This window comes from Zootermopsis nevadensis, unplaced genomic scaffold (assembly GCF_977971745.1).
Source record: "Zootermopsis nevadensis isolate Lab colony 2312 unplaced genomic scaffold, Znev_1.0 Znev_ptg000027l, whole genome shotgun sequence".
In the NCBI taxonomy this organism is placed as follows: domain Eukaryota; kingdom Metazoa; phylum Arthropoda; class Insecta; order Blattodea; family Termopsidae; genus Zootermopsis; species Zootermopsis nevadensis.
In genome coordinates, this window is record NW_028259159.1 from 4,058,850 (window position 1) to 4,071,271 (window position 12,422).

The 12,422-nt window shown below is 35.8% G+C and overlaps 1 protein-coding gene across 1 annotated transcript; it reads left to right on the top strand.

Moving 5' to 3' along the window:
• Positions 1 to 73: 73 nt before the first annotated feature.
• Positions 74 to 11,091, top strand: Mybbp1A (MYB binding protein 1a). The gene is made up of 17 exons (XM_022070005.2): positions 74 to 272; positions 395 to 589; positions 991 to 1,173; positions 1,262 to 1,474; positions 2,351 to 2,545; positions 2,836 to 3,070; positions 3,476 to 3,653; positions 4,030 to 4,163; positions 4,738 to 4,867; positions 5,247 to 5,427; positions 6,094 to 6,330; positions 6,909 to 7,121; positions 7,501 to 7,808; positions 8,491 to 8,775; positions 8,866 to 9,118; positions 9,342 to 9,601; positions 10,079 to 11,091. The coding sequence occupies exons 1-17, from the start codon at positions 87 to 89 to the stop codon at positions 10,536 to 10,538; spliced, it is 3,846 nt and encodes a 1,281-aa protein (XP_021925697.2). The 5' UTR covers positions 74 to 86; the 3' UTR covers positions 10,539 to 11,091.
• The last annotated feature ends 1,331 nt before the right edge of the window (positions 11,092 to 12,422 follow it).

Consider the following 12,422-nt stretch of genomic DNA (forward strand, 5'->3'; position numbering starts at 1 on the left):
TTACATCTAATATTGTTAACAGTCGGTAGCAATTTTATCAATTTTTAATTGAAGAATGCCAATGTTGAGAGACAATAGGGAATCGAATGGTTTTGTCTGGTAAAATGGAGGCAAGAGAAGAGCACATGTCAAGTGTACATGCAGCCATAAAAAAAATGGATTCTACTGTGTTAGACTGTTTTACTGCATTAGCAGATAGCAACGAAGGACTGAGGATAGAAGCTGGAGTTACGTTGTTGGAGCATGTTTTTAGGAAGCAGGTAAAATTTCAGGTAAGTAATCTGTGGGATTATGCGTATGGTGTGTATCTGTATGAGTTTCTTGTAGGTTAACTTTTAATTATTTATCTTATTAATACATGATCTGTACTAACCGAGGAAATACTGTTTTTTAGGACGAAGGCGTATGCCCTGAATTGCAGTATGCATTGAATCGACTGGTGCGGGGCGTTGCATCTTCTCGAATTACAGCAAGGAAGGGATTCTACACTGCTCTCGTTGGCCTGTTTTCGACCTTTTCCTTTTTAACAGTGGAAGACGTTTTGGCAGCAGCAAAAAAAGAACTTCATTCAGCTAACAGTTCTAAAAGTGTAAGTTCTTACTGTTGTTTTCCTGGAAAAGTAATGTAGGCGATATAAACAGATTCAATGGAGCGGGTCATTGAGAAGCTAGTAGTCACTCAGCTGTTATAGAACTTAAAAGGTTCATTACTGTGTTCACATCAGCCTTCCACTGGTCCTAATCTCATCCTGCTGAATATCTACCCCCTTGCATCCCATTTCAGAATCAATTTTAGTATTTGGTATTGTTTTCCTCTCTACATATAGGTCTTCCAAGTGTTATTTTGCCATTGTGTTGTCTGATGAAATGTATGTGTTTCTTATCTGTGTGTGCTACATGCTCTGCCTATATCCCCAATTTGATCATATGAAAATCTTTGAAAATAAATTTTATTGAAAAATCTTAATTTTCAGTTTCTTACTGTTTGCAGGAAGAAGCTGACATTTACACAGGGCATGTCTTGATATATGGAGCCCTGATTAGATCGGGATTGTTATTCAAAGGTACAGCTGAAGAACAGACTGAGATTTTCGTTAACATGATTGAAACTGGGTCTAAAAGAAGTTATCTGGTGCTTCCATCGCACACTTTCCTTATAGCACTATTGAATAAGGTAACTGTGCTTTAAGAATTTTAATTTCAGTTGAAAGGACAAGTGTTTATAATATAACAAGCTTTTATTTTTTTCTCCCCCCATGCAGGTTGAAGAACAGTCATTTCAAGACTGCATTTGGCCTGTTCTGAAAGGCAGAATAAAACCTTTAACTGAACTTTCTCTGGAAACATTACACTTTGTGCTCTTGGCTCGCAATCTGTACCCACATGTTGTGAAGAAGAAATTTTTGCTCAGCCACATTGGTACCCCTGCAGTAATTCATGAGGATTCTGTAGAGACTTGTGCCAAAATTTTAATGGTAAGTGAATTATTTCTTTTCACATGGGACAGGTGAAGGATTGGTATTATGTGTTGCTGTACCTGACTCTCAGTATAGCACTACATACTTGATTTTTGTATCCATGGTCATGGCAGTAAGTATATGGTGAAGTCAGCATCCTGTGTTGGAAAATGTAACAGGGATTCATTATTCTTGCACACGCTTTTAAATAAGTACATGATAAAGTATATACATTATGTATATTTTGGTTTTCCTTACTTAGTTACAGCTTAGTATATGGTGTTGATCACAGGGAGTCATACAGCCTACAGATAAAGCTTTTGTTTGGGGACTGGAAGGATTTTCTTTTGCAGATGTTGTGGTGGAATGCATGTGCTGACATGTGTGTTATAACATGTCTCAGCTCGTTGTTGGTGTTTGTCCATTCTTGATTCATCATTGCCTTTGTGCCATAGAAGTCACTCCAGATTTAATTTCTATGCCCTTCCCTTAGATTCAAGATTTGCTCTGAGGGGCTGGTGGAAGACAACAGTAGATGCATCTTAGGTCATGTATTAGGAAGGATTCTTGTATTTTTTAAGCTAGTCCAAAATTTTAAGCAGGCGTACTAACCGGTTGGCTATGAGTTCGGTAAATTTGTTATGAAATAGCTTTGTCAGAGATTGGTTTATTGACATTTAAAGCTATCATGAAGGGTTATTTTATATGGTAATTCATTAACTGTGCTGGACAATAGTTCTTATTTCATATTTATTTAATTTATGAACAGATGCAAAAGCAGTATCCTTTATACAAGGCTTGTTTTGAAACTATCAGTCACTCCATTCCTTGATGATTCTGCCAAGGTATGAATTCTAATTTTTGGCTTTAATTGATTTTGCTTTTTAATTTCAGACTGTTAGGAATTTCTCTGATTACTATCATCCAGTCCATGAAGAATTTTGCAAGCAGCTGTCAAAGTCTTCATTGTTGTCATTATTCTGGGAACGGGGTGTTGAAGAGCAGCTTGAGAAACCAAGTGAAAGCAAAAAGTATATAGCAGTGGAAATTTTCTATTATGTCTTGAAGCATATTGAAGATAAATCACAGGTATGTTTTTTAAGGTAGGCAGGGAATGGTGAGGTAACATGTCTGAAGTCTACTTCAGTCTTTTCATAAACTGAAGTCAGGGTACCCAAAATATCCATGTATTCTTTTCTAGGTACCACCAATAGTTCATGTAAATTTCAGAAAATGTTTAAATTATTGTCAGATCTTCAGAGCCAGTTGTATTAGAAAGTTGATGTACTGTACATATTTTCTGAAATATATGACTCTGTATGTCATGTGTTAAACTCTTTATTTACATCTGTTGTATAGTTTTTTTTTTTTCTGTGTAGGTTGCGAGCATGTTAACACCAAGATTCGTGGATATGGTAGTGAGAATTCTGGAAAAATTAGCAAAGAAAGTAGTGGCCAAAACAGACTGTGTTTGTGCAAGGACTTATGATGTTTTTGTATCGTGTATGCTGTCAAATCTAAGGGGCAATGAAGTTAAAGACAAGGCTATTGTAACAATAATAAAAAAACTAACCTTCAGCACTGGTGGAGAGTTCATGTTTGACAGAGTAACAGGTAAGGTATACATATATTTTTTTGGTGACTTTTAAACACTGGTGCCTGTGTAATCTGTTTTCTTCAGAAGCTGTGAATGGAAAATTTATATTTTAAAATTATATTCTGCAAGACAAGGAAAGGAAATAATATGCAGATTAATATGTTCCACAACAATCCTAAATCACAGTTGTGCTATGCTAAGATTAATAATATTGTTTATGCTTGTGTAATTTGTCATTTATTAATAGAACCATTAGCTACTTACATCTTTCCAGAAATTGATGCATAACAGTCTCTCAAATCTGACAGGATGAAAAAATTAGTATCCTGTGTTTGCACTGGCTAATTCAAGAACCACAGAAGTAAGAAACTGCCTTGTTACCATGAATATGTTTATTTATATGAATATCTTATTGTCCCCAGGAACAAAGGTGATACAAAATTTGTTGGGTATGTTGAAGGCACGTGGTGTGAAGAAAATTGCAGGTCTGTTCAAAGCTGTGATATCAGGCACCAGTGAAAAAAGTGGTGGGTTGGCTGGGGAGGAGCCAAGGCCTTGGAATAATAAGGAACGAATGTATGCTGCAGATCTGTTTGCAAGGTAATTTACAATCACATATCAAAGCTGAAGCGATGCTATGGTCATGACTGACTCATTAGTTGAAAAGGAAAGTTGGCCATTCACACACAAGGTACAAAATCAAGATTATTCAAATGAAATGACATATTGTGGCAAGAACATGTATGAGAGTGAAAAAGAATTATATTAATGATGGGAAAACGTACATTACAGGAACATAAATACAAAGTTTTACTGCAGTATAAGATAAGTATTACAAGCAAATTTCCTGTAACATATAGTTGGAAACATTACAAAATAGGCACAAAAGTTATTTTGAGAGTTCTTGGTGTTCAGCTTAGGTTAACTTCTGCAGCCCTCATCTACATAAATATTTGTTTTTTCTTCGAATATGCAGGATTTTGGGTCTGCCAGCTGTGATGGGAGATGTTGAATGGAAGAGGGAACAAATACAGTTCTTGTTTCAGAAGGGTTTCTTCTATCCTCACTCTAAGGAGAAGGACTTTTCTCCTGTTGGTGGTTTATTGGCAGGTATGCAGTGGCATTCTTAAATTAATATAGGCATGGGAACTGGAAATGAACTTTGTCCTTGCTGTTGTTAAATTACATTGACTTGAAACTTGCCTCACCTGGCCATTAATATCATTGATGTGTGACATTATCATTGAAATCTCTTCACATTTCTTGACATTTTAAGCCAACAGTTTTAAGTTTTTTAAAAAAACTGAATTTATAAGTTATTATGGGCATGATGATATACACCAATTTACATACCAGATGATAGATGGTCACACATTGTGGTTGTACTTATAATTCCTCAAGTGACTTGTTTAAAGTTTCTTGGTGATTAAAAATCAGCTAATTCATTTAGACTACTTTGGCCTCTGGGTTAGAGCAAAGAACTTTCTTATCTTTGCATATATTGCCTTTAAGTGAATGTGTTCCAGTAAGACCTAAATTTCCATTTGAAGTTTATAATTTTAGATCTCGGTTTTGTTATGTGTTTATCCTTCCCACATTTAGAAGGTGATAGCCATTTGTTTCCTTGCAGAAGAATTTTAGGGTTTTTTTTATTTGTCAAAATACTTTGCTTTACTGTCTTTAGACTCAGTGCAGCAAAGCTTCTTCCGGATAATTAATCAGCGCCTGTCCAAGATGGAAGATGTCCGAACACTGCTCAGGTTATTGGTGCATGATGTAGACAAAATGATAGCAGGAGGAGAATTCTTACTAAGGTAGAGTATCACATTTACATCAGTCTGATGTATGCTTAAACATAGTCCTGCATAGCAGTTAAAAGTTAATAAAATTATAATCTGGAGTAACCTTGTAACTGTGATGTAATTTTTTCGTAAATTAACCATACTGCATACCATAGCAGTTGACATCAACTTTCTAGAAGTTATGTATTTTCAAATAGTTTTATATATTTATAAAGCCTCTGTTAATGGAATAACTAGTGCTTTTACTAATTATCTGCCTTTATATCTTGCCGAGAGGTATTGTTTCTTATTTATGATGTTATTTAATGAAATTTTTCACAGTTTTTATTTGTTATTTTATGTATATTGAATGCTAATCATGTCATGTAACATAACTGACATTTTTAATTAGGCAACCATTGACACAGGAGACACTTGGTGCATGGCAAAAATTAATTGAAACATCTGCCCGACTGCAACAGGAGATTGAGGCTGGGAGTGGAGTGATGTTGGCCCCTGTATTTCACACCATGTTCTTGTACATGGGCCTCCAACTATTGGCAGACCCCAAAATGGCTCAGGATGCCCTGGAGGTCTGTTTATACACAAATTGTCAGTGATGTATAAATGGTTACTATAACTGTCATATAGTTACATTTAATTTGTTTGTGTTAGGGTGATTAAATTAAATGAGATGGGCATTACATGTAGTATACATGAGGGCATAAATATCTGTACATTTTGTTAAATCTTTGAGGAAAGAGACTACTGATGAGCCCTAGATGCAGGTGAGAGGTTTATATTAAACTGAGTGTTAGAGAAATGGTATGTGAAAATGTTGACTGCATGCGACTGGCCTAGAGCAGTTTCCAAAGGTGGATTTTTGTGAAGACAGTAATGAGCCTTCAAGTTCCACAAAAATTAAATTTATTTGCCATCTCAATAACTGACCTTTTCAAGAAAGATGTGTACCATGTAATTAATTAATTAATTAATCCGTGGCGTAACAGCTCCAGAGAGCCAAAGCCGACTAGCTTGGCTGCTGGCCTCACGTTCACATGCCTAAGCAGAGGTGAACGATCATCCAACCAGATATAGGGTGACATGTGGTCAGCACGACGAACCCCCAGCCATTGCTAGTTTTCATGACGGGATTACGCTACCCATTGTAGCTCGTAATTATTTTGTTGATGAAACATTTGGATATGTAATGGAGACTTATCATTGATACAGATTGTCTTACTGTGCTTTCTTGCCAGGAGTTACATGGTTGTTATGAAAGGGTAGAAAAGGAGCAGGAAGAAAGTAATAAAAAAAGAAAGAGAGCTCAGACAGAAGGGAATGAGGAAGAGGAACCTTTGTGGGTTGAAGTGGCAGTGGATTTGATCTTGTCGCTGTTGTCACGAAGCTCAAATATCCCAAAGAACATGTTGGATATGTTTTTCTTTCATCTCTGCCCACACCTCACAGGGCCTGCATTAAGTCAAATTACAAAGGTATGTGCTTGATGTAAATTTATTTTAATCTTTTAGATCTGTTTTTAAAACCCCTATTCATGTGCAGAAATGTAATTCACTCAAAATGGATTTAATTAAATCTTTTAGGTTCTTATTTATGGTAAATGTTTTTGGTAGTATTATTAAGAGTATAGTAATTTTATTGCTTGGTGTGTTGACTAACATCACACAACTTAATTTAAAACTTGTTGGTTTCATAATTTTGGGTTAAAATTTCATGAAAAAATGTACACTTCCTTCTTATATTGTAATGAACTTTGTGACACCAGCTTTAAATTACCTTAATTATTTTGATATAAGATCATCCTTACGTGAAAAAATGTCAGTGAATGATGAATTTACTTTCCCAATGATTAGTTAAGAATGGACAGAACAAAATTATGAAGTTCATAATCTTAATATTTTGTAACTTTATTTCATATCCTTTCCTTCTTATTCTTATTGCTCTGCTGAAGTTAGATAAGTTTGCAGAACATATGTTTATTCAGCTTTTCAGTGTGCTAATTATCTCCAAAAGAATACTGTAGTTTGTTGCCACTTAATGTTCAGTATTTCAGGTACTGGATCCGACTGCTGAAGATAATCCACTCACACACTCAAGCACTAAAGAGGAAGAAGATATTGATGAAAATAGTGAATCAGAAGATGATGATTCAGGTAGTGAAGAATCTGAGTCTACTCTAGAGGATGAAGAAAATGATACAGTAAATGACAAACTGCGGATAGCTGTTCGTGATGCTTTGGGTTCTGCTGCGCCTCTTACAGACACGGTACCATAGTTATTATTGTGTCCTGCAAAAATTATGTACAAGGCCAACCATCATGATCAGATTTCTTTTATAATTAATTAAATTAGGCCATGACCATTTCCTTCCATATCCTTTCCACTATATTAATCATAAATCATCTTATTCACTGCAGCATAGTCTGAGTTACTGGCAGCATCATTAAATAAAACAAATAAATAAAAACAATGTTTGATTACCGAACCATAATATAAGAATTTATGCCTGAGCATTTGGCCGAGAGGGTTACAGATGATGTTTCATTTTGACTATATGTAAAGAAATTGAGATTTTATACTTCTAGCATTTTTACTGTGTTGGTTTCAAGGACCTATGCAAATATATTATTTGCTGTATTTTGCAGGAATCTGTTGATATTGATGACATGGATGAAGAAGAAGGTAGACGTCTTGATAATGCTCTGTCTGAGGCATTCAGCATGCTCAAATGTTCTAGGACAAACAAAAAGTCCAAGAAACAATTAAATGACGATCAAATGCTCATGCACTTTCGGATTCGAGCAATAGATCTGCTAGAGATATACATGAAATCAGAACATTTAGGAACAGAAGCTTCTTTGTCATTGTACATTGACATCATGTTAGTTCTGTTCAGTTTGCTGGAGTACTGTATCAAAGACCTGCATCAGAAACCACTAGAAAACAGAGTGAGGTAAAGTACTTTAAAGGATCACATAGGCCTATATGCCCCTTGAATGTATATTGGTATGAGAAATAAATTTTTATTCCAAGTATTTTCTAAAATGTAACAATTACAAATTATTACCCTATAATTTCAAAGACAGTTTTATCAAAATATTAATAGATGTGCTTGTTCTTACCTGTACTGAAATAATTAATTTGCTTATTATGTATAACACTTTTTTTAAATGTATATTCCCAATGGCTATAAACAGAAGTTACCTAAGTGCCCAGTCCATATGAATATGACAGTCATATGTATATATAATATTCCTGTTGACTGATTGTAATGAAATTACTCAATCTTCTTCAGTATTTCTTTAATTTTCTAACTGATTCATGATAGAACTACTGAATTTAAGATGGTTGTCTTCTCAGATGTCATGTTATAGTCTTGTAGATATTGACTGTCATTTTAGAGGAGCTTACTTACTTCATCCTTTGATAGAACTAGGATATCTCACTGATGAACAGTCAGGGGATGCATGAATAAGGCCCCTGTTTAAGATTAAAAGAAAAGAAGAACATTTTCTTTTTATGGAAGATTTTAATTTATCTCTTAAAAGACATAAGTGATCAAAGCAAAAACCTTGAATTTTGTTGTTAACGGAAGAAGGCTGGTATAAGTCAGTGATGTGAAACTTTGCTTTCAGATCATGTTTGAAGAGATTGTCATCTGCAAAGAAAAATGTGTCACTGGAAGGTGTGACAGAAGAAACAATTGCAGATGCATTGAAACGGTTGATGGAAAAGGGAGAGAAGACATCAGGTCCCATCTTTCTGGACATGGGGCCTAAAGTGATTGAATGCTGCACTTTTCTTGTATGGAGCTCACAGCACCTGAGACAGCAGTCCGCATCAAATAACGAACAATACAAAGGAACATCACCTATTACAGCAATTTACAAGAATGCATTAATAACGTTTTTCACTAAAAGGTAAGTAAGCACTTACACTTCTTATTTATAGATTAATTCTTTAAAATTAAAGAAGACATTGTTAACAGTTGTTGCTCCTTCATCTTCTAGGGATTGTCTTCATCAACCTGGACTCTTCAGATCAGTGCTGACAAATGTGTGGGAAGGCAATTGGACACTTGTTCCAGTTATCATTAATTTTGCGTTTGATCCAGAAGTCAGACCATTTCGGCGAAACCAAGCACTAGATCTCCTGGTTGCTTTCTTTAATAACCGAAGACTAAGGATTGTTCCAGAGTTGGCACATAATGTAGAGCCTAGATTAGCAGAAATAGAAAAATTGCTTTCAGAAAATGCTGTCAGAGTGAGTACAGTGAATTTGATACTTGTTTTGAAATTAATGTTGGTTCTTGTTTATTCCAACTTAAAGTTGGTTTGTTCTTTGTAGTAACTTGTGATGTCCATCAGAGCATGTTCTATATTTTCTCTTTTCTATATTCTCTTCCAAAATTATTGTCTTATTTTGGAATAACTGTAAGGCATGATTTTAAAAAAATCACATTTTTCATATACTGTATTGTTTCTAGTGGTTGCAGACTCAAGTGGCGGGCAACTCTGAGGGTCAAAAGAATAACATGGGACGTGGAGTAAAGCAGAAATTTGTTCGCCAGTTGTTGACGTTATTGTTTACTGTGTGGCAGTTGTACAGCCCTGATAAGAAAGGAGGACCCAATGTAGATTGGTCAGCTCTTGGATCGACACTGATGAATTACAGGGAGAGATTTGAATTATCAGCAGATGCCAAGACAGGATTCAACAAACTGGCAAGAGTTTTGGGTATTAAATGGTATGTGCTTCTTTTACTACATCAGAGAGTTGCTACTGCATAAAAAGGGAGAGATAAGAAATACATGGAAAGTTTAGTCAGGAAACCTTATCAGAAGAGACCAGTTGGTGCAGATTGGAAGATAATATCCACCTTTCTGTGTGTATACATTGCAAGTATGTGGATGTGCGTATACGCTTGTGAATTGACTATTTTGTGATCATTGAAGTCATGGAATAAGCAGAATAAGTTAACTATGTTGCCCTTATGTCCATGAAAAAACATGACACATTTTGCACAGTTTTTAACTGCTTCAGAATGATTGTAAAGAATATATTTATTGGTCTTTCTTTGTTTTCTCCTACATAAAAAAGGCCTAATGTGCTTTAAGTTCATTTAGGATTGGTATTTTATATTGAACCTTTTGTTCAAATTTTGTTGACATGGTTGAATTTAAAATATTTTTATTATTGTGAATTTTGTTTTCTGTCTTTTCAGGGTACCTACTCAGAAAGGAAAGATGTTAGCAAATGAAAGAAAATCACCCAGCTCCTATCTGTCACATTCTGATGAGGAAGGTGGAAATGTTGGGGTTATAGACACTGATAGTGATACAGGTTCACAAAAAGGTGGCAAAGATGCTAAAGAGGATCAGGCCAGGAAAAAACCCAATAAGAAAGAAAAAGGAAAGCACAAAAAGAAGTCTGAGGATAAAGCCAAGTTAAGGAAAGAGGCGCAGGAACTGCGATTGGCTTCTTTGTCTGAAGGACTTGGAAATGTTACATTCTCTGATTTGAACAGTGTTGAAACTGATAATGAAGGTAGTGAGATAGAGAAATCAGTGAACAAAACACATAATGGATTTATAAATGGTAAAAGCACAGAGACAAGCAAAGTTCTTAAGAGGAAAGCTAATGAAATTGAACATGATATTGCGACAAGCAAAAAGATGAGATAAAATGAAGTGAGTTATAGTTCAGTTTCTGTTGGTGATGACTGAATGAATTTATGATTATGTCTGTATTCCAGATTATGGCAATGTGCAAAATACTCTTATTTTCCATGGCATTAAAGGGAATATATGTAATTTTACATAGCTAGTATCAGTTTGCCTGATAGCCTCATAGAAACAGACAATAATAATAATGAATTATGCATTTAAGAATGAGAAACAGAGACCCATCAAAAGGTAATGTAGGATGGCTTGTCCACCCTGAATTTCTCAGTCACAATTTACATGTTGGAAAATTCCAGAACATGAACCAAAAATATCTCTTCACAGTTTATCATTTGGTCCTTGCTGTGATAAGTGCTCCCCCTGTAGTAAGTATTCATTTTATGTATATATGTAGTCAAAAAATTTCTAGGCTCATCCTAGACACAGCCACTCTGGCAACTCTTTGAGAGTCTCTGTATCCAGGTTGACTCTGGGAATTTGTTGACTGTGCCATGTATATTCATTTTATGTAGTTTTATCCATTGATAAAATTAAACTGAATTAAGAAAATTAATAGTATGAACTAAATATCAACTGCCTGCTAACACTGTGACTGCTGGAACTGCAAATGACAAGCATACTATTTCAGTATTTGACATTGGGAGCCAGGGCAGTTCAGTCAGTTTATGACAGACTGGATGACTTGGGTTCAATCCCTCAACAGGCAGAGAATTTTTCTTCCAGCCTTTGTGTCAAGACTGACTCAAGGGTCCAATGGATACCAGGGTACTTTCCCAGGGGTAAAGCACAGCTGGGGTGTGATGCTGACCACTCGTCCCCATCTAGATGTTAAGAATGATTAGGGGCTATACTTCTCTCCCCTTAGGTTCCTACATGGCATGTAGTGGGAAAGCTTTGCTTTTTATTTTATATTTGGCACTGTGCTTTTTTGATTTACACCACATTTAGAAAGTTGGTTCTAGTCCTGGCTTCAGATTACTGGTTGCCATTATACTAACAGAATTTATATTATTTGTTTAACAACTATTGGTGGTGGCTGGCAATGAACCTGAGACTTTTTGAATGCTAAACTAGTGTGGTAACTCTAGACCAACGGGGTCTTGTTACCTTACCATAATTTTATTGTCTCTCTTATTTGCTTTCCCACATACAAACAATCTGAATGAATGGATTAAGTTTTGTACCTATAGCTCTCAGTAATGTATAATTGATATACTATCTTCAAGGCAAAAATTATAGCTAAAGCGATGTGCAAGTTTTAGGTACATTACTTCAGATCATACATTTTATTTTGTATTGTAGGAAGCCCAGGACTAGGACTGGTGGAGGGCTGTGGTTAGTTCGGTGATGAATCTTTGGGTTCCCCAAGCCTTCTAGTTAGTTTGTAATAGTGATGGTAGGATACTGCAATTAATTTGATCAAGATGCATATATAAGAATCTCCTATTCAGATGATGGTTGTTTTCTGGGTTGTAGCACAATGTAGCCTGATTGAAGTTTGGTAACTTCTACTAGATTATGTGGAGCTACAACCCAAAAGACAGCATCCTCATACTTGCTGCTATGAGATCCTCAAATCCCACCTCATACCTGGTATGTGTGGTTCTGTGTGCAACCCATTTGGTAAGTGTATAATAATGTTGCTTCAGTAGATTCATATGTTTTTAGAGGGCATTCAGTAAAGAGTGCCGATTTGGCCTTCAAATTTCTTAACCTACTATGTTAAATAAATGAGCCGGGATAGCTCAGTCAGTATAGTGACTAGCTATGGGCTGGACGACCAGGGTTCGATACCCGATGGGGGTAGAGGATTTTTCCTCTAGCCTCTTCGTCCAGACCGGCTCTGGGGCCCACCCAGCCTCCTCTACAATGGGTACCGGGGTC

Coding starts and splice junctions, on each gene's coding strand:
- Mybbp1A (XM_022070005.2), top strand. CDS start 87: ATGGTTTTGTCTGGTAAAATGGAGGCAAGAGAAGAGCACATGTCAAGT. Junction 1,475..2,350: donor CTTGTGCCAAAATTTTAATG/GTAAGTGAATTA, acceptor TTTTAATTTCAG/ACTGTTAGGAATTTCTCTGA. Junction 9,119..9,341: donor TTTCAGAAAATGCTGTCAGA/GTGAGTACAGTG, acceptor TATTGTTTCTAG/TGGTTGCAGACTCAAGTGGC.